At 51.0% G+C, this 27,637-nt stretch overlaps 1 protein-coding gene across 7 annotated transcripts; it reads right to left on the bottom strand.

The window, feature by feature from the left end:
- Positions 1–153: 153 nt before the first annotated feature.
- Positions 154–27,343, bottom strand: UBN1 (ubinuclein 1). 7 transcript variants are annotated; one of them, XM_051780256.1, is made up of 19 exons: positions 27,264–27,343; positions 26,450–26,872; positions 24,729–24,815; positions 23,757–23,852; positions 23,080–23,214; positions 22,537–22,640; positions 21,290–21,419; positions 20,981–21,181; positions 17,500–17,570; positions 15,385–15,514; positions 15,044–15,162; positions 14,456–14,584; positions 13,461–13,604; positions 10,573–10,623; positions 9,473–9,515; positions 7,948–9,165; positions 5,887–6,139; positions 5,501–5,590; positions 154–2,508 (listed from the first exon to the last, which is right to left on the bottom strand). In XM_051780256.1, the coding sequence occupies exons 2-19, from the start codon at positions 26,687–26,689 to the stop codon at positions 2,456–2,458; spliced, it is 3,294 nt and encodes a 1,097-aa protein (XP_051636216.1). In that variant the 5' UTR covers positions 26,690–26,872; positions 27,264–27,343; the 3' UTR covers positions 154–2,455. The 7 variants fall into 7 exon arrangements, with proteins under 7 accessions (XP_051636216.1, XP_051636181.1, XP_051636211.1 ...); XM_051780221.1 differs by having other exon boundaries at positions 20,981–21,419; positions 27,264–27,342; XM_051780251.1 differs by lacking the exon at positions 5,501–5,590 and having other exon boundaries at positions 20,981–21,419.
- Between the last annotated feature and the right edge of the window lie 294 nt (positions 27,344–27,637).

Below are 27,637 nucleotides of genomic sequence, written 5' to 3'. Positions count from 1 at the left end.
CTCACTCACCACATAGGAGAGCTTAGTTCAAACAGTCAGTAATTCATTACTCACTCAACAAACAAATAATGATCCAAGCTGCAACACAAACTCTTGGAAACAAAGTCAGGAAACTAGAGGTAAGGAGATGGAAAAAAAAAAAAAGGCATTTTGGAAAGTTTGAAACAATTTATTCAGTTGTTCTGTACAAGATTAACAGTTTTCATACCACCCCCACCATCTTCAGCAAGACAGTCCCAACTCACACAAAAAAAAAAATAGAATAGTAAACCACAGCTCTTACACCCAAAAGGAACTGCCATTCCCAGTAAGTGCCATGGGAGCCTTTCCTCCCCATCCCATCACGGAAGCGCTGCAGGGCCTCGCCCAGGCAGAGATGCCAGACTGGCTCCCCCTCAGCTGCAGGGTCTCTGCGTGGTCCTGCCTTGCTGCAGCTCTGCTCCACACCATTCACTCACTCATTATAGCACGTAAAGAAAAAATATCCGGCAGAATTCCCACCAAATAAACATTTCCCTGAGGCAAGAGGCTTTGCTAAATTCCTAGAAGGAGGGCGTTCTGCTCCGGCCACACTTCCCAGCAGGAGCGTTCAAGTGAAAGCAAAGAGAGGGAGGAGAACCAGTACCTCGAGTCACTCACTGAGACCCCCAGTCCTGCAAGTGCCCCAACGCTCCTTCAGCTCCCAGGGGAAGCTGAAGGTGCAAAGCACCTCTCAGGATCAACGGGAACCATGTGACATCCACTGCTCAGAGTCCACCAACAACTGCTGGGCTTCGTTCCAACAACACGAGTTCTGTCTTTGGCTCTTTTGCTACAACCCAGGTATTTGCTGTAAACAGACTGGAAATCTGAGCTGAAGTATTTTTTTAAATACAATTCATTGATCTTGGGAAATTGGGTATCAGCTCAAACTTAAAACAGTCTCTCTTGGATCTTCATAAAACAGGGAAAACTGAAGTAGAGATTTGCTGGTATACTCGGGGTCAGCATCCTTCCCCAAAGCTCAAGGAGGAAGCTGCAAGCTTTTGCCTGAAATACCAGTAAATTCTACATGGATCAGCATGATTCCAGCATGGCTGTGGGGGCCTGAGAGAAGGCAGAGCAGGGGAGAGCAGGAAATCAAACCTCAGGAAGCTCAGGTGGAACCACAACCTGCATGGTCTGAAAGGGGGGGCTCAGGGGAAGTATTTAGGTCTAAAAGTTAAAAATATAACAAGAAAAGATAGCCCCCAGTTGTAGCTGGTCCCTGTTCCTGCAGCTGTGCTGGGCACATGATCCTAGTGCAGAAATCATGGAGGAGAGCAATCTTTTCCTCTGGAATTCCTTTGATTAGTAGTGACCTTGGTTCATCTCCATCATTCCCTCTGCCCACCAAAGAGATCCCAACCCACGACCCTAGGAAAGAATGGCTTTAGGGGAGGGCCTGGAACCCGCCTGCACATACTGGGATGAGAACTGGTGCTCTTGCTGGATGTGGGACTGTGCTCAGTCACCAGGACACCACTGAAGTCCAGACAGTGCAGCTTTTTTTCTTTTTTTGATGTGCAACCATAAAAAGCTCTATTAAATAAACCAGAATACGTTTTAAATACAGAATGATTAAAAAAGGGTTGAGGAGCACACGAAATAGGGCTGAAATGTGTGTCACTAGTCCATTCTTGCTCCACCATAAAAGGCACTGGAATTATGTCTTCCGATCCATGTGACATGCCGAGAAGTGTCCCATCCGATCCAATGCATTCGATGGTAATGAGGATAAAACTGAGCAGGAAAAAAGCATCCCTTCAGATGGAAAAAAATCCAGAAACTCAAAAGAAGTAGAATTCTCAAAGTCCATGACAGCATCTAAAAATGTCTCTCTAAATCCTCGAGGGGAACATCAGGTGGTTCCTTGGATTCACCACACAGGAAAATGTTAAGTCCTCCAATTAACTGTAGCACAGTTTTATAGTACAATTGGGAAGTTCCTCAAATGTCTTTGGGAAAGCACTGGCAGTGCTAGAATTACCCAAGTAAATCCAAAGCAGAAGAAAGAAGCACCTTTCATACCCTCCACGGGGAGACCAAGGAGGTAACTGGACTTGGAGGTACTTGGCAGCTGCAGACACAGGCGGGTGGGAATCACGGGGAACACCCGAGTGTCCCTGCGAGTTCCAGCTCCTGCCAGTGCCAGGGAATGCGTGAAGGGCAGCAGCAATAAAACAGTGCTACAAAATGCTTCTCTCATCGGGGCATGGCTCAAGGTGGCCCCTCGTGCGGGGCTCAGCTCTGGAAGCCTCCAAGCAGATGCACCAACGAGCTCCTCATCGCAGTTCAGTCTCTCCAGTTGTCGTACGAAAAAAAGAAACAGAAGACCAAAGAAAGGAAATGAAAAGACACAGCTGGTATCCAAAGTCCATGACCTGTCCCTCTTGGTTTTATCCCATGGGTGCTCTCGCTCCCCTCCTGGCAGGCGTCACAACTTGCGCTGCTGTGCATTGGACCCTTTGCCATGAAGCTGAGAAGCATCTGAAAGAAAGTAAAACCAAGTGGGAAGAGGGTTCGGCATCACCCCCATGGAGCTGGGACAGCCAAGCCTCTCTGCAAAGAGAGAAAGACCTACTCTGCCCTTGCAGCACCAAGGAGTGAGAGGGAAAGGATGTTACTGGAGACATCTCCCGACTGGGAGCAGCCCAGGCTCTGAGTGAGGGACACGGGGAGCACTGAGGGTCTCCTGTGGCCTCCCCCAAAAAGCACCACGGCCCAGATCCCAATTGCTGGGGGACTTGTCAGCCTATGTCCTTCTCTAAAGCCACCCTGGCACATCTCCCCAGTCCAGGAAACCAGAAATACGTGGTGGGGCTGCCTTGCACCTAAAGGTGGTTGGAAATAACCCATTACTGCACCTTCACTGTTGGAATCACAGAACCATTGAGGTGGGCAAAGACCTCCAAGATCATCAAGTCCAACCCGATCCCCACCTTGTCACCCAGCCCACAGCACTGAATGCCATGTCCTGTGATTTCTTGAACACTTCCAGGGATGAGGACTCCACCACCTCCCTGGGGAGCCCCTTCCAATGCCTGACCACCCTTTCCTTGAAGAAATTCCTCCTGATGTCCAACCTGAACCTCCCCTGGCACAGCTTGAGGCTGTTCCCTCTTGTCCTGTTACCTTGGAGAGGAGATCAACTCCCACCTTGCTACATACAACCTCCTGTCAGGGTGGGCTTTAGGCTCTTTATTAATGAATTGATTATTTTATTGGGTGCTTTTTTAATGAAGGCTTTAGGTGCCCACTGATAGTGACAGGAACCACAGGAATGCAACCACTGATGGAACAGAAGGGAGCGGGTGTGGAGGGAAAAGAGTAAAAACATTAAAGAGAGAAAAAGGAAGGAACTTCAGGAAGCAGAAGTTTTCCAGGAGCAATTAAAACTCCAATCAGACCAGGATGAACATCTCAGGCAGTACTGAGATGTGGAGTTCAGCAGCAGAGGCACCGAGCAGCACAGCAACAGCCCCTTCTCCAGGACAAGGAGAAGCTCATTCCATGCAAGAGCTCAGCCCAGCATGTCCCGTTTCTGCAGCGAGAGGCAGAACCAGCCCCAGCCCCAGAACAGCACAAAGGCACCTCCACCAGCAGCAGCAGCACTGACAGCACACAAGCAAGCACTGGATGCTCCTTGCTCAGGGGTTTGTGGATGAACACTGGTATAAAAGCACTTTCATTAAGACATCAGCATTTGCAGCAAACTGCCCCACACCAGAGTCCTCTCAGCTTTCACACACAGCAATACAGCTGTGGCCAGATGTTCACACAGCCAACCACAGTTTGTGCCACAGCACACATTAATTCATTGTAAGGTTATGGGGGGTCACTTAAATATCTACTGTGTTCTACAGAACACCAAGGTTGGGAATATTCTCAGAGATGGCAGCACTAGGCTCAGCCTCTAATCTTTATGTGAAAACACCAAGTGAGAAAGCAAGTCCTTGCTGAAGTTGTATCCGTGGTCAGTTTTCCTTCACTTATTCCCAGTGACCTTTTGTCTGCTCACAGCTCCTGGCACTGCATCCTGCTGTAGAGTCCATCAAAAATTCTTGTTATAACCCCTATAAGCAACAGTGAAGGAACCACTCTAAATTCCCTCAACTAATGGGGCAAAGAACTCTTCCTCAGTGACACAGAACACATTCCACGACCCACGTTCAAATCACACTCATCTCACTCTCAGTAATGTGAATTTACAAACAGGAAGGAAGGGTTGTCACACCAGTGATCACCACTAGAGCCTTCTTCAACCTCACCACACTGGAGTGGCACAACAACCCACCTCAAACTTCAGGAAAAGAAGCAAAGACAACCAATTCTTTGCATTTTCAGCGCACAACACACTCTTCTTTCTTCAGCAAACAAACACCACGCTCAGCAGTCAAGGGCATTTTATTCCATGACTGCTCCAGGAGGCCACAGGTGGCCTGACAGCCATAGGATTAGGCAAACACCCACTCCTAAATCAGGCTCAGTTGCCCAGGAAGACAATCCCAGCAGGAGCAGGTAGTAAGAGACTGAACTGCACTGAAGTGCTAAAGAACACGACTGGGAACGCAGAAATAGCAATTACCAGTGGGATAAGCAACTCCCCAAAGCAGGTAAGCCCGACCTGCTGGCCCTGACTTTCAATTTTCCTTACTACTCTCCTTCTTTGGAAAACTCTTGTTTTATGCATCACTTCTGCAGGCATCAGCTGGGGCAGGAACAGGCTCAACTGCCAGATCATCATGTTGTCACCAGCAAGTCTCTGCATTTACACTACAAACTTGTTGTGAAGGAGATGCCAATTAGCTCAGAGCACAGACACAAGACATTCTGGTCTGACACATCTTATGTAGGTCACCAGGAACAAAACTCCACAAAGCCGGAATATTCATTCCAGGGCAGTCCTGGCAGGCTGTGCACAAACAGGCACAGCTTTTATCCTGGCAGGATAATTCTGAGTATCTCCAGGAACCAACACTTGCTATAAACACTAAGGGCTCATCATTCCAGAAGTCACAGAATCATGGAATGGTTTGGGGTGGAAGGGACTGTAAAGCACATTTTGTTCCACCCCCTTCCCTGGGCAGGGGCACCTTCCTCTATCCCAGGTTGCTCCAAACCCTGTCCAACCTGGCCTTGGACACTCCCAGGGATGGGGCAGCCACAGCTTCTCTGGGCAACCTGTGCCAGGGCCTCACCACCCTCACAGGGAAGAATTTCTCCCTAAGCACAGAGTCATGGAATGGTTTGGGTTGGAAGGGACATTAAAGATCATCTAGTCCAACCCCCTGCCATGGGCAGGAACACCTTCCACCAGACCTCTCTGGTCTGAGCCCCTCTGTGCCTCAGGGAGGCTGAGGGCTTTAGCAACAACCCCACCAGCTGGAAAACACAGACAAGCTTGGTTTGAGCCCTAAAGGAAGGACCTGCTGAGATAGAGGACGACTCACGAGGCAGAAGACAAACACTGACAAGTTACCTGGCAAACTCTGTGGTAAATGAGTGGACAGGGCAGAGTGTGGGAGTGGCGCTGCATGGTGGGGGCTGGAGTGCAAACCAGCCAGAAGACCTAGAGAGAAAAACAAAGAAAGGAGAGGGAAAAAGGAACAAATACACATCGAAGGCAGAAACAAGCAGAGGAGCTGCAGCAATTAGCTTAGAGCTATTGGGACTTCTGGGCTAGCTCTAGGGACGTGCTCAAGGTTCTCCAAATGTAACTGCTGGGGATGTAAAAGCAGGGACTACAGCACGAAGCAGCAGCCAGAGAGATGGGTGGGTCTGCAGCGGGTCAGCAGAGCAGAGCATGGCAGTTGTGATCTGCCAGCACAGGCACGGGGAACACCAGTGTGCCCAGGGGATACTCACTGTGCCCAAGGCCGTGGTGGAACGTCCCTGGAGCGGGTCCCGTGACTATGGCATCCTTTGACACTCCTGCTTTTGGGGAGGAGTCGGAGCTGAAGGAGATGACATGGAGAGGGAAGGAATGAATAGGAGAGATAATACCTAACGGGGTGGAGCTCAGGGCAGCCGGCAGCTTTGGGTTGCTCGACTTGTAGGATGGAGCCAGTACACTTAGGGAGGAAGAACTGGTTAGCAGCACAGCTCCACTAGTTCCTTTCTGAAAAGCAATGGAAAAGGTCAGTCAGGAGTGGGAAAACCAAGGCAGAGCATTATTCATACTTATAAATCTGCAAAAAATGGGAGTGCTCAAGAATCCCTCCTCACAAGGAGCACCCTCCCAGTCAGGGCCCAAGAGCTGCCAACATCTGAGGCCATCAGGACGTGCTCAGGACACTGGCAATCCAGCTCTTCTAAGTGTGGCCACGCTGGATTTGCCTCCATTACTTCCTTGCTCTAGAACTGTGCAGAGAAAAAGCTTCCACACTGCCTGTGCTTCCACACTGCATTCCAGGGGGGATGCTTCCTACTCCATTTTGGCAGCACATCACTCCTGACAACTCAAGGCACCAAGGTTTGGCACCCAAGGCACCAGGAGTGTTATCTGGGATCTCTCCCATGGAGACAGGCACCACTGGGAATGCTTCCCAGTAACAGAAAACACACAGGGGCTGAGCAGGACATGGTTTCAAGGCCCATTTAAATACACTTATTGAATTGTCCAGCTCTTCCCACGTGCCCAAAGGAAGGCAGAGATGAGCAGCCAACTACAAATGAATACGACAGCATTAGGAACTATTACTTTTTTCCCATAGATAAAAATTAAGGGCCTTATACTATTAAGTAATACAATATTACAATAATTAAAGTCTGCATAGGTAACCTGGGAGTCCCTTATGAGATACTGTATCCCAACAAACTCAGACCCTGAATTCCTCAGTGTGCCACTGAACTCCATTCCAAAAACATCACTTCAGCAGCTTTAGAAATAACTGGGAAGGAACAGAAAGTGGGCAGAGAGAAGCACCAAAGCAGGTGGGGAGGCATTTGGAGCTTAGAGCTCAGAATCAGAGCCCACTGCAAGACAGACAGAGGGGTTGGAATGAGTCCAGGGAAGGGAATGGAGCTGGGGAAGGGGCTGGAGCAGCAGGAGCAGCTGAGGGAGCTGGGGGGGCTCAGCCTGGAGAAAAGGAGGCTCAGGGGGGACCTTCTGGCTCTGCAACCCCCTGACAGGAGGGGGGAGCCAGGGAGGGTCGGGCTCTGCTCCCAGGGAACAAAGAACAGGATGAGAGGGAACGGCCTCAAGTTGTGCCAGGGAAGGTTTAAATGGATATTGAAGAAATTCCTTCATGGAAAGGGTGGTCAGGCACTGGCACAGCTGCCCAGGGTATGGTGGAGTCCCCATCCCTGGAGGGACTTAAAAGCCACGTGGATGTGGCACTTGGGGACACGGTCTAGTGGTTGGCAGTGCTGGGGGATGGTTGGACTCGATCTTGGAGGGCTTTTCCAACCTTAATGACTCCAGGATCCTATCACAGGTTATGTATGAGCCAGTTGTTAAAAAAGTGGCAATAATACTAAAATGACTTGCAGTAACTTAAGGGAGGCCAAGTTTGTAGATGTAACTAATAACAAATTGATGATTATACTTTTAGTTCACACAATGACTTTTAGCTCTTGTGTTAAACTACTTTACTGCACTTTCTCTTAATCCAAATGGGAGCCCTACTGTCCCCATAACCCCCAAATCCAAGGCAGGAACATGACACAGCCTGTGCAAAAACTGCAGTTTGGAAGGTACCAAAGAATTCTGCTTAGTTGTTCTTTTAAGCTGAAAATGAAAGCTTGAACTGGGGAGTGCAAGCCCCTGGCAAAGGCTGCGACTTCCAAGCTAAGCAACTGAAATCCAGACAGTCATCCAAGAACTTCAGGAAATGCTTTAGAAATCTCCCCTATGGCAGGTCTGACCAGAGCAGGAGCTGGCCAGCCCCAGGCCATGTTTTCTCCTGGCTGGCACAGCCCCCTTACCGGCACAGAGGTAGAGGCTGCGGTGCTGCTGACCACCGCTGGCTTTAGGGACGAGGTCAGCAGCTTGGCCACCCCCTGGGTGCCCCCGCTGGAATCTCCGTTGGAGCCCCCGGGAGGTGCCACCAGAGTGAGCTTCTGGGACACAGGAGGCTTCTTCAGCGAGGAGCTGGAGGCCGGGCGGGCGGACACAGCCGGGGCAGGGGCTGGGCCGGGCAGCAGCGCCCCAGAGGAGCTGCCCTGGTTTGCAGAAGCTCCAGAGGAGGAGCTGCTGGAAGAAGCCCCGTGCTTGGAGAGGGACCCAGCAACAAAAGGCGATTTGTAGGATTGTCCTGAAGAGCTGGAGCCGCTCGAGTGCTTCCCGCTGTAGCTGAGAGATGCTGAGGATGAGCCCTGGCTCTTGTGGGAGCCGCTGGGGTTGGGAGCACTGCCTGGTGACGCAGAGGAATGGAAGCTCTGAGCTTTGGTTGATGACTTGACCTGCTGGAGGAGGGAGCGTTGGGGCAGGGGCGAGGAGGACTTGGGGCTCTGCAGTTTGACAAAGGGAGCTGGGGAGGTGAAGGTTTTCTGGAGCTGAGTGCTGGGGTGAAACACCTTCACCTGGGAGCCGGGCACCGGCGCGGGGGCCTGGGGGCCGTGGCTGGGCCGCACCAGGCTGTGGTGCTTCTGCTTAGCCTGGTGGGCATCAGCAAGGATTTTGCTGGGGGAGGCTTGGCAGGAATGCTCTTTGTAATTAGAGTTCTCTGTCTTCTTGTCTTGAGAAGACTGGCCCAACGCCAGGGCCTGCTCAGCCAGGAAATTTAGAGGAGACTGGAGGGAACCAGAGGAAGATGTAGGGGAAGGGTTGGACTTTGGAAATGTCCTCTTCTCCTCTGAGGATGCAAGAGTTGGGATCTTCTCTGGTGGAGCTTTTGGAGGTGCAGGAAGAGTAAAGTCAGGGCTCCCTCCCGCTCTGCTGTTCAGCACAGCCAGTTCCTTAGAGACTGCTTCCAGGGAGGAGGTGGGATTGTGAATTAGGTCCTCATCCAAGGAGTCATCCTTGAAGGTAGCAGGAGTGCCACTGCTGGCTGCCTGGGCTGTCCCAAGGGACAAGAGTTCTCTGGTTTGGGCACTGATGCCCAGAGCTCCTCCCTGGGGCTCTGAAGACATGGCCGAGGTGCTGCTCGAGTGCACTGAAGGAACAGACACCGACAGCTTTTTATCTGCCTTGCAGGAAGATTCCTGGAACAAAATCACAAGAGAAGGCACAGTCAGAACAGAGACAGGGTTTACTGCTGAAAAGGGAAGGGAAGGTTCCCACTTTGGGGATGAAAGGCAGAATACACGTTCTGTGCCTGTTGACCTCCCTCCCGGCTGCCACTGCCATCAGTTTTAGCTGCTGTTCTACTTGTTTGTTGAACCCCCATACTGAGTAAAGCCATTTCACAGTACCTAATGTACAGACACGAGGCTCAAACACAGGATTTGAGGTGGCAGTCATTTGACTCTTGGCATATGCCAACCACGAGAACCAGAAAACAGAACTCACCTTCACTTTCACCTTAGTAGGAGCCATAACTTTTTTCTTCGCCCTGTTTTGAGGGAGACAAAAGAAACACAACTCACTGAATGCCCATAGGGAAGGATCCAAGGAGGGAGAACACCTGGGCCCTGTTAGTGATGATCCATTGAGCCTTTTGCCAAGACCCAAGGGAACAGAGGCAGCATCTCGGGTTGCTAGGATTCAAAACCACATGATATCTGGTTGCTGCTCTAGGAAGCCCCAACTCCCACACAGGGGATGAATTAGGAAGTGGAGCAGTCTTGGAATGGCAGCAGAGCAGTGAAACACTCACAGGCACGTCCTGCACCACCACTGCTGCCCTCACTACAGCAACACCCCGAGAGAGACTGGCACAGACACTGTTGTGGAGAAGGTACACAGTTATTTTAGGTTCCCAGAAGAAGTTAAGGATGCAAAAGCATCTGCCAAATCCACAGAGAATAGACCATTTGGCCTGGTCAGATGCAATCTCTGGTACAAGACATCCCTGAGCTGCTGGAATGGTTGGCTGAGGGAAGGATGACTCTACACTCCATTTCATACTCTTCCTCACACTTCCCCTCGCTCATCCAACGCCAAGAACAGGATTGTGTGTCAAAAAGACATGAGCCTAAATCTGTGGCATCATCTATTATCCACTGCCAGCAAGATCCATGAGACCCTTTGGCATTAAAGCCCCTGTCCAACTGGATATTTGGGTTTTGCCACCCACTTTCACTGGTTTGAGCTCCTTTAACCAGGCAACAAGAAAGAGGGAATCCAGACTGCAGGAAGGACCAACTGAACAGGCAGCAACAATCCCAGTGCTACCATCACACTCCGTGTCACCTCCATCTGCCAACCAGGGCCTGGCACAGAGGCTGCTGAACAAGGCCAGGAGGCAGCCTGGCTTCAAAGGCTAAAGCACCTCAGGAAGGTGGAGCTGGGAGATATCACACACAAACTGCTCTCCCTAGACCTCCCCAAATGAAGCAGTGCTGAACTATCTGTGGGGAGCCAAGCTCAGGTGCTCCTGCATGATCCACCCAGGCCCCAGGGAACGGACTGCACCAGTTCTCACTCCAAAGGAATGCTGGGATACTCACAGGACTGATGTGAGGTGTCCGTGTACACGCCTGCTCTCCTTAAACAGTGTCCTAAGAAGGGAAGAGAGCAATGAGAAGTGATATCCAGCAAGACCCAGTAGAGCAGCTGGGATCACTGGAGACAGAGCTGCTCAGTACAGCAGGGGACTTAGTGATTACATCACAGAGAGCAAATATATTCATCCCTTTTCCAGGAAGATCCTCCTGAACTCCCAACACAATTCCCTCTCGGGGGAGCTATGCTTGTAGGCACTGGAAAGGCCATTAAGGCAGTTGTTGGACAGTAACTAAGGAAAAAGCTCTGCCAGTTTAAAAATCCAACTGGAGAGGCAGAACCACCACTCAGGCGGGTTGCTACTGCTCACAGATCATCCAAGAGCTCTTCACCAACTTCCAGGGAGAAAGGTTCCCTTCCCCTGCCTCACACAGCAAGAAGGGTGAGAAGCCTTCACTTTGTGTCTGTGTTGCCAGCAAAGAGCTGAGGGGAGTTCTTACATCAGCACAGGCTGATGAACAACTGACTGAGCACAACTGAGGCTGAGCTTCATCCCAACCCTGCACTACTGAGGCTCAGGAAACCAGAATCTCACGTGAGTCCTATTTCACCCAAACCAGCTGCCCTCAGCTGCATTCTCACATAAGTTATAAACACACCTTCAGTACTGGAATGGAATACAATTCCTGTCTGATATTAACAGATTTTTGTCATCCTTTTTCTTTAAAAAGCAAGCTTATTTTAACCTCATATTCCATTAATCCTCTCTGAGTGTTAACAGAGGAAACAGACTCATGGCAGGGCCTCTCTAAAATCTTACACAAAATTGCTACTCTGTCCACCTTCAAGTTCCTCTTAAAGATGAGCTTCTGTGATCATGAAGACAGTGAATCAAGCTGACTTATTCAGAAAACTGTTACAGTTCTAGAGTCACCAACTGCCCCCTTCTGTGTGGCTGTCGCTCCATCCTCTGTCTTTAAACCACAAAGTCATAGAATATCTCAAGTTGAAAGGGGCCCAGAGAGATCATCAAGTCCAACTCCAAGTCCCAGCAGGAGAAACCACTGTCCTTGAGCCATTGGAAAGCAACCAGAAAATCCACTTTTACTGAGTCATTCTGTAGTTAACTCCACTGGAAGAGCCTCCTACACCGAGTCTTAGGTGAACACCTGAATGCCTGACAACAGTTTCACTGACAAACAAGGGGTGAAAGGTTTTATTTTCCTTTTATTCAACGAAAAGAGATTTTAAAACTTGGAAAACTAAGACCTGATAATATCCTCATTAACTAAGTAGGAATCTTCACCCACCTCCTAATGCCTTGTTTCAGCTCCTGTACCACCACGCTACAACCATGCGCAGTCCTGTGCTTCATGTGCACAATCAACTGCAATAAACAGCCATGGACTTTTCCAAGTGGATCTGTGCTGTGCTACTCATACTTACTGCTCTTAAGAGCTGGTACCTACTTCCTTTATCCCCCAGGAAACCCAAAAAGCAAATGCAGTAGAGAGAAGACAGCACTGCCCAGCTCGTTAACTGCAAAGAGACAGAGACCATGGAATGGCTTGGGTTGGGAGGAACCTTAAAGATTCCAGCAGTAAAACTGTTCAGCTGTCCTTTCTTTAAAAGCATTGAGCAAAAAAAAGCAGGCCAGGAGATGATGACAGTGCCAGAAAATGACTCTCTGCCATTTGTGTGGCTCTCTGCCACTGCCAGCTCAATGGCAGGGATGGTGGAGGGTGGGAAGGAGCAGGAAACAGCAGTGAGGACCCCAGAAAGGGTAAAGAAACCACACCAAGTTCCTATTTACACTGCTGACTCCCTGATAAGCCCCTAAAACTTTCTGCTTTGCCTTTTTTGGGAATACTCCAGGGAAGACTTCCCAAAATGCCTGAAAAATGTATCCTTTGTGATTACAAAGTGATCCTTTGGAATACAGAGTCAAGAAACCACAGCCAGGCCAGTCAGCCTCATCTCAGTGCCAGCTCTACCTGCCAGTGGCATCCATCAGAGGTCAAAACAAGGCCAAAGCTACTCACTGTTGTAACTTACAACCTGACCTGCACTCTCAGCAAGTTTGGGGGTGATGTGAAAAGGGAGGAGGGGGGAGAATATGCTGGAGGGCAGGGCTGCCATTCACAGGGCCTTTCCCAGGCTGGATAAAGGGGCCAACACAAACCTTGTGAAGGTCAAGGAAGACCAGCACAAAGTCCTGCAGCTGAGATGGGACAACCCCAGGCAGTACCATGGGGTACCCAGGAAACGGTCTGGGGGTCCTGGTGGGCAAGTTGAGCCACTGCTGCAAAGGTGTCCTGGCAAACTGTACCCTGGGGGTGTGAGCACTCCCCTTGTTTAGCACCTGTGAGGGCACATCTGGACACAGCACCCCGTTTCAGGGTCCCCACAGTACAAGAGAGATGTTAATAAACTGGAGCCATCCCAAGGAACATGTGACAGCCAAAGAGAGGTGGAGGGAACTGGGTTGGCTCAGCTTGGAAAAGGAGAAGCCCGAGGAGGAACCTAACAGCACTTTTCCACTGCCTAAAGAGTAGTAGGGACAGGGAGACATGGAGAAGACAGAGACTGACCTTTCTCAAAGGTGTACAGTAAAGAGCAAAAAGAGGGAGTATTCAGTTCAGTGCAAAAAGGGGAATTCTGATTGGAAATAAAGAGAAAAGATTTCATGAAGAGTGATTAAGGACTGGAACAGGAGCCCAGAGATGCTGTGGTGATCTCCATCCTTGGAGACCCCCAAAACTCCACAGGCCAAGGCCCTGAGCACTCTGACCTAACTCTGAATCCAGCCATTCCTGAGCAGGGGTAAAACTAACGACCTTCCCAGGTCCCTTAGGACAAGGAATCCCTGCAGCACAACTTGATTCTTGCTCACCTGGCCTGCATCCAGCCTTTTGGCCAAAGGGGCTTCACCTCTCCTTCTAGGAAGGTCTTCACATAATCCTCTAGAGACTGAGCTTTATTCTTGTCAAGGTCATAACCATCCAACTTAATCTTCACCAAGTGGCAAAGCAGCTCCCTGAAGAACAGGAAGATTGCAAATACAGTTACGCAGATTAACTTTTCCCACTTGGAGCTCGTTCTCTTTATCCAGGGCTGGATAAATACACCAAGACACACCTGGCCCTGCACAACACCTTCCTAAAACAACTGACCCTGCACTGCCTTCCCAAGAAAGGGGAAGGGAAAGGCTCCTTGCTCTGTCTATGCACACACATTGATCCACCAGGGAGAAAAGTCTTGTTCCCCCTTCCCATTTTATTCTCCTGAAACAGCTGAGGCAGCAAATCAGTGCCAGAATCACTGGCACCATTAATAACCACAGAACTGAACCTCCCAGCAAGGAGAAGGCAGGAAGAGAAGTTGGCTTTGCCCTAAACCAATCAGCACCTCAATTTGTTCCAGAGTAAGACGAAAAAGACAGCAGGATTGATTCTCCTTTTACCCTTTGTCATGTCCCCTCCTCCAAACACTCCCTTCTCTGTCAGACCCTGGTGCCAGGCAGCAATCCCCTACAGCTTTAACTGCTTCCACAACCACAACCTGGTTGCACTAAGAGTCTTGGCTGCAGGATTTCAGCAATTCAGCTGAGTTCCTTCTGTTCCCAAAGATCCCTCACTCTCTTTTGGACTCTGCACAGTCTTAGCACCTCTCTCAGAGTTGGCCTGTGCCTGGAATCAGCTTCAGGGTGACATTTATTAAATGCAATAGTGGCTTCCATAAATAGCACCGTGTGCCACAAACCTCCAGGCTGATTGTTCTTACAGGTGATCAGCTCTGAAAACAAGGTACAGATGCCAAAACGCTTCACTTCCAACTGCAAACAGTAAGACAAGTCAAGGGTTTGCTTAATATCTAAACTATTCAGACCTGATTTCGTCATTCCATTGGAATTTCTTCCGCGGCCCCGCGAGGCGCTTCCCTCCCTTCTCCTCATCCTCCTCCTCGTCAGAACAAACTCGATCTCGCTGCTCCTTGTCCTTTTCCTCCTCCAGCATCCTAAAATGGAGACAGAAAATGTGGAAGTCAAGAGGCACAAGGAGAGGATTAAATATGTCTGACCAGCACTGGTCAGAGGTCCCAGCAGTCAGCGATCTCTGGCTTAGGGTGCAAGCTGAGCTGAGGGCTCAAGGTTAGGAAATCTCCCAATATTTTGTAATAGAGACCATGGGACTAATCCAGCCTGGCTGTTCCCAGGCTGCCACGTTCTCAAAGACACGCCTGCACACGTGGAACACTTCTGTCAAGCTCTGGTCCCATCAGTGCTGCTGTAGCTGGCACTGCCACAGACAGCACAGAGAACATACACAGCTTAATTAGGCCAACCAATGCCCATCAGCAATTTTTGCCTACAGAACAAAAAGAGGAGGTAAATAAACTTCAGGAGAGCAGCCTTCAGGCCACAGGGAGCCTGCTGGAAAAAGCTACAGGTGCAGAAGGAGCAAACAAGGAGCTTACTTGGCAAACTTGGCCTGAGTGTGGGCTTGGCACTCCTCCTGGTACTTGGCAACCTGCTCTGGCATGGCCCTGCCAATGGCTTCCTTGAGCTTCTGCAGGGGCTCCCTCAACCGGCCGCCCTAGAGCAAGCACAGAACACACTGAGGCTCCACTGGGGTGTTCCAGCCACGACCCCCAAACCTGGCAGGGCGAGCCCTGGCCAGGCCTGAACACACCCCTGTGCCTGAGCCGTGCTCAGGGCAGGACACCACCAGGTCAGGGGACAGCAGCTGAGCCCTGGAGCTCAGGGATAACACACACACACACACAGAGGAGACAGGGCTGTGCTGCCCATCCCTCACCTGCTCATAGAGATAAAGCTTCCGGGCCCTCTTGACCAGGGTGTCCTTGCTGCAGGGGAAGAAGGCAGCCAGGTGTGCATACACCCCTGACCTCACCTGGCTGCTCAGCTCCCGGGTCTGCAGCTCTATGCTGAGGGAAAAAACAAACACAGTGATCACCAGGAATCTGGCAGGGATTCCCTAAGCAACATCCACAACACTCTGAGGCAACCCAGGGAGCTGGGAGAGAGGGACACGGGACAAGCCAAACTGCATGGAGGCTCGTTATGTTCTAGAATCAACAGACTCAGGCATTTTATCCCAAGCTGTACCTTTCACTCTGGTCTCAGAGCAGAAAAGGAACAACAGGATGTCAGCATTCTCACTTGTCCTGCAGCTCTCCCTGGCAGTTGAAGTGAAGGAGTGTCAGGCAATGTGCAGAACTACACACTGGTTATGTCAGTGCTATGGCAGTTTAATTCAGGACAATATGGAATCAAACCCCATCCCTTGGGTTTCAATTTACTTCCCAGAGAGTAGATTAGAGAGGTCAGTGTGTGCCAAACCCATCTACACAGTTACACATAACTTGAGAGACTGGCTTTTTAAGCCACTTCTCAGTGTCAATAATAAATGTAAAAAAACCCCAGCTGATTCACCATTCCCATCATCATCATCATCACAGGATGGTTTGGGTTGGAACCACCTCATCCCACCCCTTGCCATGGGCAGGAACACCTTTCTCTAGCCCAGGTTGCTCCAAGTCCTGTCCAACCCAGCCTTGGACACTTCCAGGGATCCAGGGGCAGCCACAGCTTCTCTGGGCACCCTGTGCCAGGGCCTCACCACCCTCACAGGGAAGAATTTCTAATATAAATCTCTCCTCTTTCAGTTTATAACCATTTCCCCTTGTCCTATCACTATCTGCCTGTGTAAAAAGTCACTCTGCCTCTCTTTTAAGCTACCTTTAGGTATTGCAAGGCCAGAAGAAGTTCTCCCCAGAGCTCTTCTCCAGGTGAACCCCCCAGCTGTCCCAGCCTGGCTCCAGAGCAGAGGGGCTCCAGCCCTTGGAGCATCTCCATGGCCTCCTCTGGACTCTCTCCAACAGCTCCACGTCCTTGTGCTGTTGGTTCCCCCATATCTGGAGGCAGCTCTGCAGGGGGGTCTCACCTGAGGGGGCAGAGGGGCAGAATCCCCCCCTCCCCTGCTGCCCAGGCTGTGGGATCAGCCCAGGGCACGGGGGGTTTCTGGGTCCCAGCACACACAGCCAGGGCATGTCCAGCCCCTCACCCACCAGCACCCCCAGATCCTTCTCCCAGGACTGCTCTCAATGAGTTCTCTCAGCTTATATTCATGTCTGGGATTGTCCTGACCCCAATTCTACAGCAAAGTCATACAAACCCATCTAAACCTCCTCTGACTGTGGCTGAAGTGATCAGTTTGACATCAGACCAGGACTGTGTGCAGCCAGCACTGGAACGCTGGAAGGTGGGAATCGCCCCTCGAAATGAGAGTCCCAAACCTCCCTCCAGCAGTTCACTGCAAGTGCCTTGATAAACCTTAATGAAATTAAAGCCTGTGTGTTAGTATTATTACACTGATCACAAAGCCCTGTGCACTCAGCAGCCTTCTCCAGGCACCTGCAGAAGAATGAAGCCATTATCTATCTACCAGCAGCTGCCTGAGCAACGCTGGCATTCTGTAATTTGGGGCCTCAAAAACACAGAGCAGGAATGGAGCTCCTCCAGTCTGCCCAGAGAGCCAGAACACAGAAGCCTTATCCCAGTTATAAAATATTCTATACTGCATATAACTTACATAGCAAAGAACATGGTTGATATTTCTGACAGGGAAAAATTTGCTGTTCTTGCATCCAGCTACACTCGCAAGTCAAGTGACCAAATTCAGGCACACAAATATCAAGCATCATCTTGAGAACAGGAAGCCTGGATATATCCCCTCCAACATTCTCCTACCTCAGCATATTTCAGCTGAAAGCCATTTCCAAGCGATTTTCCTGTCTTCCTAGGCATGTTCTGCCTGGAAGACCTGTACAAGGACAAGATCTCCTGCTAAACCTGCTCCTGAATTTACCAAAATTCTCCTTTCCCACCCTTCCATGCTGGCAGCACTTACTCCAGTATGATGTTGTTGATATCCTGAGTGAAGAATCTCTGTTTGCCTTCTCCCTCGGCAGCCCTGGCAGCCTGGAAGTTGGTAAATAAAACAAGTCAGCAGCAGTTCACAGATGGCACAAGCAACTGAGTGTTTTCTAAACCACCACAGAAACAATGCAAAACAAAGCACAGTTTTATTCCATACACTCTGCACCACCCAAAAGCTGCCACAACTGACAGGAGAAGGGAGATCGTGCCCTGTCCTCTTACAACTCCCCAGTTCAAGTCCAACCCTGACCTGGTAACACCAGGTCCTACCACAGACCTTCCCATTCTGGCTTCTCCCCTCTAGATGCACTGGATTTACTACTCTGGAGTGAAGATTCCTCCTTTTAATGGGACAAAGGAGATGGCTTGGGAGCAACTGGCTTCTTCAGCAAACTTCCCATGGGAAGAACAACAGTTTCAGGGCATGGCTTTAACTTCACAGCAGAGCTGTTGGATTGAGCAATGTGAGCACAGAGCTTGTCCCTGGAACAGGAAAAATCATCCTAAGCACATTTAATGAGGGTTGACGGGACTCATCACCAGGTTTTCTAGATCAATCTGGAAACTAAGCCAAGAAACCAACAGAAAGAGTCAGAGCCACAGGGGATGTGTTATTCCCAGTTAACACCATGGAAACCACAAGAAAAAGTCCTGGTCAGGAAGCTTCCTGAGCTATGACTGCAGCTCACACAGTGCTGCCCAAAAAAATCACACCCATGAAAAATATGTCCAGCAGGAAAATAATTCCAAGAGATGAATGAGATAGTAGCAAATTGCCAAGAGATTTCAGTCTCTTCTGAGTGGGGATATAAACAAAACTGGGATTCATCACGAGGCACCACATCCAGAAAGTGAAAAGGAGACCAGGAGAGGGCATGATTTTGAAATCCCCTGATTTGCCATTCCAAGGTTGGCAAACAATTAATTTATGCCCAGAAGGTGCACATTCCTCTCTGCCAGCAGCAGGTCACAGACAGCTGGTGATACCAAAGGAAAAGGCTCAATGCTAAGGAGAATCCTCAACAGGAAAACTATCTTAGGAAGAGAAGAGAGAGTTAAAGTGGAATCAGTTCAAATAGAAGAGGAAATGCCTGGAAGCTCCATTTAACTCAGGAGATGCTCCCACCTGCTGGGAAGAGACTTGGCTCTCAGACAGAGGCACAGCACCTCTTCATTCCCACCTGCAACACAGTCCACGTCCCAAAATCCCAACTGACACAGAGATTGTTAAATCTTATCTCTTCCTTGGTGTCTTTTCCTAACATACACAGTCCAGCAACAAAAAATCTAAGCAGGAAAATGTGGCTAATCAGCTATTACACTGTCTTGAAACACAATAACAATTAACCCGATATCATGGGAGCCTCCAAAACATTCTCCTTTAACTCAGATATATTTAGAAAGAGTTGTTTTGGCACTTTCTGAAATAGAAACATCCATGAAGAGCCTGTTCTTATTATCAGCTGTGGCAATACTTTCTTCAATTCCTCCTTCCCCTCTATCTACTCACCCCCACTGTGTAATTTCTCAGCAGAACAGTTCTCTAACAGCAGCTTATCTTCAGTAACAGGAGTTATTCAGTATCTCTTACTTAGTAAGAGGTGCTCTAAACTGATGTGCCCCAGAGGGCAAAACATACACCACTACAGAGGTCCAAGAGCAAGTTTATGACTTAAAATCAACGTTCAAAAACACATCAGTAGCAGGAGCAAAACATCTCAGCACTTGTTGACAGGCTGGTGGTGTCAGCCCTCACACCAGAGAAGCCCCACAAATCTGAAAGCACACTCTGACATGCCAGGAGAGGGATCCCTGACCAGCACACAATGTTTTCCTTCTCCAAAACAGACTGGAGCACCTCAGAGCACAGCACATTTGGGAGAAGATGAGTCCCACAGGAGTCCAGCTGCAGGAGGAACTACTGGTGAACAGACAGAGGATCACCTTTCTAGAAATTAATATATTCCACTCCTTAAATGGTACCTCAACCTCGAAATGGTAAGGTGGGTAAAGGACTCCAGTTGCCAGTGGAGCAGCTCCAATGTGGGAGATGTCAAATGGTGCCCTGTGAAGGCATCTGCCTGTGTGTGACATGGGAAACAGCTTCAGCAAACCCTCAAGCCCCATCTACAGGGCTTTCCAGGCCTTCTCACGCTGTAGAACTGGTGATGCTTTCCAGCTGCATCCTCTTCTTTTACCTACAGAGCACTGTGCAGCACTTTGCTGTCCTGAGCAGCACAGCATATTAAAGATATTATGGTGGAATTTGTCCTTGTCATGGTTTAACCCCAGCCTGCAACTCAGCCCCACAGAGCCACTCACTTCCCTTTCAAGGGATGGGGAAAAGAACCAGAAGGGTAAAAGTGAGAAAACTCGTGGGTTTATCTAAAAAGTTTATAGGGAAAGCAAAAGCCACATAAGCAAAGCAAAACAAGGAATTCATTCCCCCTTGCCCTCAGCAGGCAGGTTTTCAGCCATCCCCATGAGAGCAGGGCTACATCACATGTAACAGTGACCTGGGAAAACAAACATTCCCCCTCCTCCTTCCCCCAGCTCTGTACACTGAGCATGACCCCATGTTTCTGGGATATCCCTGTGCTCAGTTGGGATCAGCTGTCCTGGCTGTGTCCCCTCCCAGCTCCTTGGGCACCCCCAGCCCCCTCACTGGCAGTGCTGGGTGAGGAGCAGCACTGTGTAAGCACTCACTGCTCAGCAATAATAAAAACATCCCTGGGTTATCAACACTGTTTTCAGCAAAAATCCAAACCAGCCCCATACAGAATCACAGAATGTGCTGAGTTGAAAGAGACCCACAAGGACCATCAAGCCCAATCCTGTTCCTGTTCAGGACCATCCTCAAGAGTCACACCATGTGCCTAAGAGGATCATCCAAATGCTCCTTGAGCTCTGTCAGCCTTGGTGCTGTGCCCACTGCCCTGGAGAGCCTGTTCAGTGCCCAACCACCTTGTGGAGGAAGAACCCTTTTCTAATATCCAGCCTAAAGCTCCCCTGCCACAATTCAGGCCATTCCCTCAAGTCCTGTCACTGGTTCCCACAGAGAAGAGATCAGTGCCTGCCCACCAGCTACCATAGAGAAAATTAACTCCACCTCAGCCCAAAACAGTCCTCCAGCCCCACTAGTGCACATTTAGGTTCATTCATGTTAAACTGACTTTGGAAATTACCTCTTGCATCAGGTCCATACTTTGCCAAGAGAGATAAAGAAGGAATCCTGACAGGTGTGGTACATTCAGTAGACAACAAAGCCCAGACTTTGACACCCCCTGACATCTGGGCCTTCAAGAAAGTACCTTAGAGTGTGACACAAAGGGGTGACCCCAGTGGCACTGCAAAACTGCCCCAGTGGAATGTTCTCTGTCCCTGCCACACAAACCCAGCAGAGCTGTCCCCTCTCCAATGACCAGCAGTGCCAGTGTCCCTCCCTGCCATACCTGAGCCAGCTCTTTGATGCGTTTCTCCAGCGGGGGTGGGAGGCCCTCAGGGAGGGATGGCTGCTGCTTGAAATCCTGCTCCAAGCCTGTGCCCCCAGGATCGCTCCCATCCTCCACATCAGGGAAGGGGCTGCCCTCTGGGGACTCGCTGAGGAGCCTCTCCAGGTCCAGGTCACTGAGGGAGTCCATGGCTGTGGCTGCCTGGAGCAGGTCGGTGTCACTGGCGTGGCCGAAGAGCGAGAGCAGAGGGTCCGGCATCGCCTCTGCCTCCCTCGGGCCCGCAGGGTCTGCTGGGGAAGGAGCCACCACTTTCTGCTCTTCATCTTTTTTCTTCTGAGCATCCTTCTCCTTCTGAAACTTCTTCAGCATCTCCTTGACACTGAGAGCTCCAGAGTATTTTTTCTTCTTCTTCTCCTTACTTGCATTTAATGCTGTGAAGCTGCAAACAAAGTATGGAGGAGGAAAGGGAACTGAACACAAGACCAAGGAGCAGAACGATACCTTCACCCCATTTCACCAATTCCCTGGAAAGTCTTAGCCTCTCAACCAGTTACACCAGGAAAAGTGTTCTACAGCCTCTTAAGGTCACGCTGCCTGTTCATCTCTGAGAAGGGAAGGCTGTCCTGCCTCACTGCAGAGAGGTGCTGGGGTTTAAACCACCTCCACCAAAAATAAACTTTTATTTAGTTACATGTATTATTCCAGCAGGGAAGATTGGGAAATGCACGAGCCACTAGTGCAGAGGAAACTGAAGCAAGAGAATTTCGTGAAGCTTTTTGCTTATTAAGACCAGGAGAGCAAATTCCTTTTCCTTGCTCGCTATGAAAGAATCACACCCTGGAGGTACCATGTCACACATGGTTTGGTGTTGCCCAAAAGCAGATCCATGCAGGGAAAAAGAAATCACAAAGAACAGTTACAGGAAGAAGGAAAAGAAACAGGAGGAAAATGCAGGAAAATAGTCAAAAGCAACATACAGACAATGAAACAGAAAGGCTGGGCAGACAAAAGCAAGGACAGAGCAACAGCACAAGATGACTTAGAACAAAATGAAAACTCACTCATTTTACAGCCCAAAAGCTGCAAAAAAGCTGAGCACTCATCCAAGTGCTCATCCAAGAAATACTTTGGGCAGGAGTGCAAATGCCCAGCAACAGCAGCAACACAGCCTTCTAACCTCTCCCTCCCTGCCAGCCTGGCACTTGTATGGCCCCGAGTCCAAGCCCTTCCCACCTGCCTTTCCCCTCACAACTTTTTCCCAACAGTTGCTGTCTTTCTCTCCACTCTCAGTTCCCACCCTCAGTATCTAAACAGACTCCATCAAACATCAACACTGCAGCCAGCTGTGCCTGTCTGTGCTTGGATACTCCTGCTGTGGAGCTGTGCTCCTTCCCTGATCATCACCTGCCTTTCTTTCCCACTTTGGAAGCAATGGGGGTTTTCCTGCCAGGGTTTGTGCAAAGTGCATTCAGGCCACCCCACACTGCAACAGGTCCTACTGAGCCACCCTGAAGCAAGGTGTCAAGCAGCAAGAATTCCCTCCTCCGCCTCCTTACCCAGCTTTTGGAAACTTGGACTTTTTGGATTTCTTTTCCTTGTCGTAAGAATCATCTTTTTTCTTCTTCTTCATTTTTTCACCTCCATCTTTCAACTTCCGCTTCTGCAGAGGGTTAAAGCCAAGTCACAATCAGAGTCTCCCACAACACTACCAGCACTCCCAGTGACACTTTGGGACCTTTCCCAAGAATTTCAAAGCACTGGACACATTAACCCAAGCCCCCTACATCTATCACCACAGTTCTGGCCTTTGACAGCACACCCAGCTTCTACTCTTCACCACCACCATGCCAAGTGACTTCCAGGGTGACAGGGAGCTGCTGCCACCTCTGCTCTAGGAACCAGGCAACTCCACCAGAGTTTCATCCATGCCACACCAGACATGCTTCATTTTACTATGAAATATAGGGACACAATGGGATTTCAAGCGCTCATCCCTATTTTGGACACACCAAGTCACAAATCTCTCCCAGTCTGAATATCAACACACTCATGCAGGGAGCTCTAACAGAGGAAATAATTGAGAAAGCTGCCCTGCTGACCTTGGGACATTTCTTCTTCTTCTCTTTGACATAGTCATCTTCAGACTCAGATGCCTGACGGAACTGCAGCGTCCCTGAGTTGATGTAAAACCCTCCATACTTCGTAGTAAGAGAAGCAGGAACAAGCTCATCGTACTGGAAACAACAGAGAACAGTTTATTGGCACTAGAAGTTTTGTTACTTTATCCCATAGCTGAACTGTTTGGAAAATGGAGTGGGATTCATAGAATCACAGAATATCCTGAGTTGGAATGGACCCACAGGGATCATCAGTCCAACTCCTGACCCTGCCCAGGACACTCCAACAACCCCACCTTGTCCCTCAGAGTGTTGTCCAAACCCTCCTGGAGCTCTGGCAGCCTTGGTGCTGTGCCCACTGCCCTGGGAGCCTGGTCAGTGCCCAACCACCCTCAGGGGGAAGAACCTTTTCCTGATATCCAGCCTAACCCTCCCCTGACTCAGCTTCATGCCATTCCCTCCAGTCCTGTCACTGCTCATGAGAGTGAAGAGATGGTGCTCCCCCAAGACCCGACAAGGCTGTGGAATGCTCACCAGCATCCTCCTGCCCCAGAATCTCTCCTTCCTCAGTGCTGGCACACTCCTGGCTGACCCTGAGGTGCCAGCTCAGCGCCCAGGCTGTCCCTTTTCCCCACCCTCACACCCACCCCAGCACTCACGGCTTCCGAGTTATCGATGAAGGAGTCGGACTCGTCGTAGCCGTACCCCATATCAATCAGGTCCTGAATCCGGTCCTTCCTGCGTCTCTTCCCCCCCTAAACAAGCAAAGACTGACACTGTGATCATCTCCCTTTTGCAGCTACCACAGGGACAGCCCCAGTACAGGACACAGACACTGGCTCCAGGACAGGAAAGAGAATGAGCTGCAGCAGAACCAAAGCAGGGTTAACACATCCCACTGGACTCTCAGGATGTGGTAAATCCAGTTTTAGGTTTTTCCATACAGAATCAAAACAGTGCAGCCAAATTAAACAAATCACTGCCTGCCAAGCTGACTTAGTGCCAGCAGGCTTCATGCTGAACTGGGTCTGCACCCCTTCAGCATTCCTGCCAGGGCTCTTCCCTATGGACTGCTCTTATATAGCTGCTACACAGTGAGTACAGACTGGGTACTGCAGGCACCACACACACACAGAGTGTGTTAGGGTGACCCAGGGGTCAAACCTGGATCACGAGACAACGTACAACTCGCTACTCAAAAGTGCCAGTTGTAAAACACAATGTGGTTTTATTGCAAAAGTGAGAGGAAGAACAGAAAGAAGCAGGTAAGGCAGCACTGCCCTGAGGGCAGTGGATTCACCACAGCCCTGTGCTCACAGACTTGGCAGATTCCATTCTGCCACAGCAACAAGGCCTAGAAATGAATTTTTGCTCAAGGAAATTAAATTTTATCAATTACAGTAAGTGATTTGCCACTCACTTTAATTCATGTCATTCGCTTTAATCAGGCACATCTGACTTAAGAACGAATCTGAACTATTTTTGCAGCCCTGAGACAGAAAAGGAACATAAAAATCAGCACGTGCCAGCCAGGATAAAGGACTGGGGGAGAAAAGGAACCTGAGAGCCAGGAGCATTAACCAGCACTGCCCACCCCCAGGAATAACAGCAGAGAAAGAACAAACACCTACATATTTTTCTTCAAACTTCCTTGCAAGAGCCTCCACTTTATGTCTTTCCTTTTCCTCATCATTAAAAGGATCGGTTGGGTCTTTCTTCTGTAAAAATAAAAGACACAAAACCATCAGAATCAATGCTGCTACCAAAACACCATGAATTAAACCCATCCCGACTGGAGCACCAGTCAAATCAGCCTTTGGGACAGGCTTTGGTGCAGTGCTGTCCCATGTCTTCCTCAGGGACATGGATGGGGGGAGCACAACCCTCAGTGTGTCTGGAGATGGCACCAAGCTGTGTGTTCACTCACCTGAAGGGTGGGATGGGACACCCAGAGGGACCTGGACAGGCTGGAGAAGTGGGACCATGGGAACCTCATGAGTCCTGGGAGAAGGATCTGGGGGTGCTGGTGGGTGAGGGGCTGGACATGCCCTGGCTGTGTGTGCTGGGACCCAGAAACCCCCCGGGCCCTGGGCTGATCCCACAGCGTGGGCAGCAGGGGAGGGGGGGATTCTGCCCCTCTGCCCCCTCAGGTGAGACCCCCCCTGCAGAGCTGCCTCCAGATATGGGGGAACCAACAGCACAAGGACGTGGAGCTGTTGGAGAGAGTCCAGAGGAGGCCACGGAGATGCTCCAAGGGCTGGAGCCCCTCTGCTCTGGAGCCAGGCTGGGACAGCTGGGGGGGTTCCCCTGGAGAAGAGAAGGCTCCAGGGAGACCTGAGAGCCCCTTCCAGGGCCTAAAGGGGCTCCAGGAGAGCTGGAGAGGGACTTGGGACAAGGGCCTGGAGGGACAAGCCAAGGGGGAATGGCTTCCCACTGTCAGAGGGCAGGGTTAGATGGGATATTGGGAAGGAATTCTTCCCTGTGAGGGTGGGGAGGCCCTGGCACAGGTTGCCCAGAGAAGCTGTGGCTGCCCCATCCCTGGAAGTGTCCAAGGCCAGGTTGGACGGGGCTTGGAGCAACCTGGGCTAGTGGAAGGTGTCCCTGCCCATGGCAGGGGGTGGAACAAGATGGGTTTGAAGGTCCAACACAAAACGCTCTGTAATTCTGAGAGTGTCTCTGTTTTGGGTGCTCTCTCAACTAGTTCTGTACCTGTCTGTTTATCCCAACTACCAAAAAACCTCTAAAAATAAGCAGCATTAAACCCTACCTGACTGTAATCAGTTCTGAAGAGCAGCAGTAAAAATTAGTAGAATCCAGTAAGTTTCTTTCCATAGAAAACAACTCATAATACAAAGTTTAGATTCTGCAGGAGTGTGCATGTCATTGTTTCCTGAGAAATGGCTTTTGACAGCAAAGAGAACTGTCAGGTAACACCTGAAAGCACCACATCCCCCACCCATAAGGAGATACCAAGGACTGAAGTGTGAATATTGATGTGCAGCAGAGCACAGTCCTCAAAAAGATACTCCAGAAACACCCCTCCTCTGGTCCTCTTCGGAGAAGAGCAGGCCAGGTACCAAACCCCACTTCAGATCAGTCCTTTCTAAACTAAACAGGCTTTACATCCCACAGCCTGCCAGCAACACAACACCTTTCCAACACAAAATTCCAGCCAAGGCAAAGGAGTGACACAGCGTGGCCTGACAAGGAATCCTGTCTGGACATCAGTTCTCCTGCCTGTGGGATGCTCGAGTACCCTCCTCCCCCCCCCAGCAAACACAGAACCAGCTCCCAAAGCAGCAACGCTGAGACAGGCACGGCACAGGTTCCCAGAGGCCAGGAGGGCACTCACCTTGTCACCTGAGGAGCTCCCTTTGACCTTCCCCCGGCAGCTCTTGAGCAGGTCTGGGTAGAAGAACTCGGGGCAGCGCTTGTGGTCGGGCTCGAAGAGGGTCAGTGTGATCCGCACGGCCGTGGCCGTCGGCTCGGGCTCCGGGGGCTGCTCCCCGTCCTCCCTGCGGGACCTCTTGAGGAAGCTGCTGCTCAGGGGGCCGTGCAGGGTGGTGAACGACACCCTGTGGGGCTCTGTCATGGCTCTGGCCAGGGCTCACCAGCCCTCACGGCATCGTTCCCTCTGCATCGGGGAAGGGCTGTCCGGCCGCACGGAGGGACCGCACCGCTGGCTGAGGATGGCGGGGGTTGTTGGCAGCAGGACAAGTCCTTTGGTTTGGGAGTTTTCCTGGGAAATGACAGAGGGCTGTGCTGCCAGCGCCTGCTGCAATTGTTAGAGAGAAAGAAAGAGTAAGTCAGTCCTTGCACCAGAATTCCCTCCAGCGCTGGCAGCCTCCCATTGCCCCTCCTGTCCATCCACAGGTCTCCCTCCTCACACCACACCGCTCCATGCGTAAGGGCTGAAGGAAATCCAGCAGCCAGGGAACCCAAACGTCCCCGCCAGACGGTCTGTGACAGGGCCCAGCATCCCCGGGCACAAACACCGGCCTGGGGCTGCACCTCCCGGGGCCGGGGCTGCGCTCGGGCCGCCTGTTCTCCCGCTGCAGGGAGGGCCGGACACCCCGGTGAGCGGGCGGGGGCTGAGCGGGCCCCGGGCTGGCGGTGCCGGTGCCGGTGCCGGGTCGGGTCGGTGCCCCCGCCCCCCCCTCACTCACCCGCCGCTCGCGGCCGCCCCGGCCCCGCTCCAGCCCCGCGCCCGCGTCACGTGGGCGGCGCTGCCCTCGCGCCGGGGCCGCGCGCGCCGCGGCCAATCAGCGGCCACCACCGCGGCCACGCCTCACGCGAAGGGGCCGCCCCGGGACACGTGATCAGGGAGGACCAATCCGCGCCGCCGGCACCGCCCCGTCCCGGCAGCCCCCGCCCGGCCTGGGAGGGAGGGCCGGCAACATGGCGGCCATGGCGGCCCGGGGCCCTCAGGGAGCGGCTGAGGCACCGCCGGAGCTGAGCGGGGCCGGACCCGCTGGGCACCCGCGCCCGGCGCTGCGGGGCTGAATCGGGAGGGGTGTGAGGCGGCGGCAGCAGCGGCTGT

The sequence above is a fragment of the Manacus candei genome, unplaced genomic scaffold, assembly GCF_025592945.1.
Source record: "Manacus candei isolate 608988 ecotype Guabito, Panama unplaced genomic scaffold, ASM2559294v1 h1tg000002l, whole genome shotgun sequence".
NCBI classification, from domain to species: domain Eukaryota; kingdom Metazoa; phylum Chordata; class Aves; order Passeriformes; family Pipridae; genus Manacus; species Manacus candei.
The sequence above is the reverse complement of the archived record's forward strand: the minus strand, read 5'-3'. Positions and strand labels throughout refer to the sequence as shown.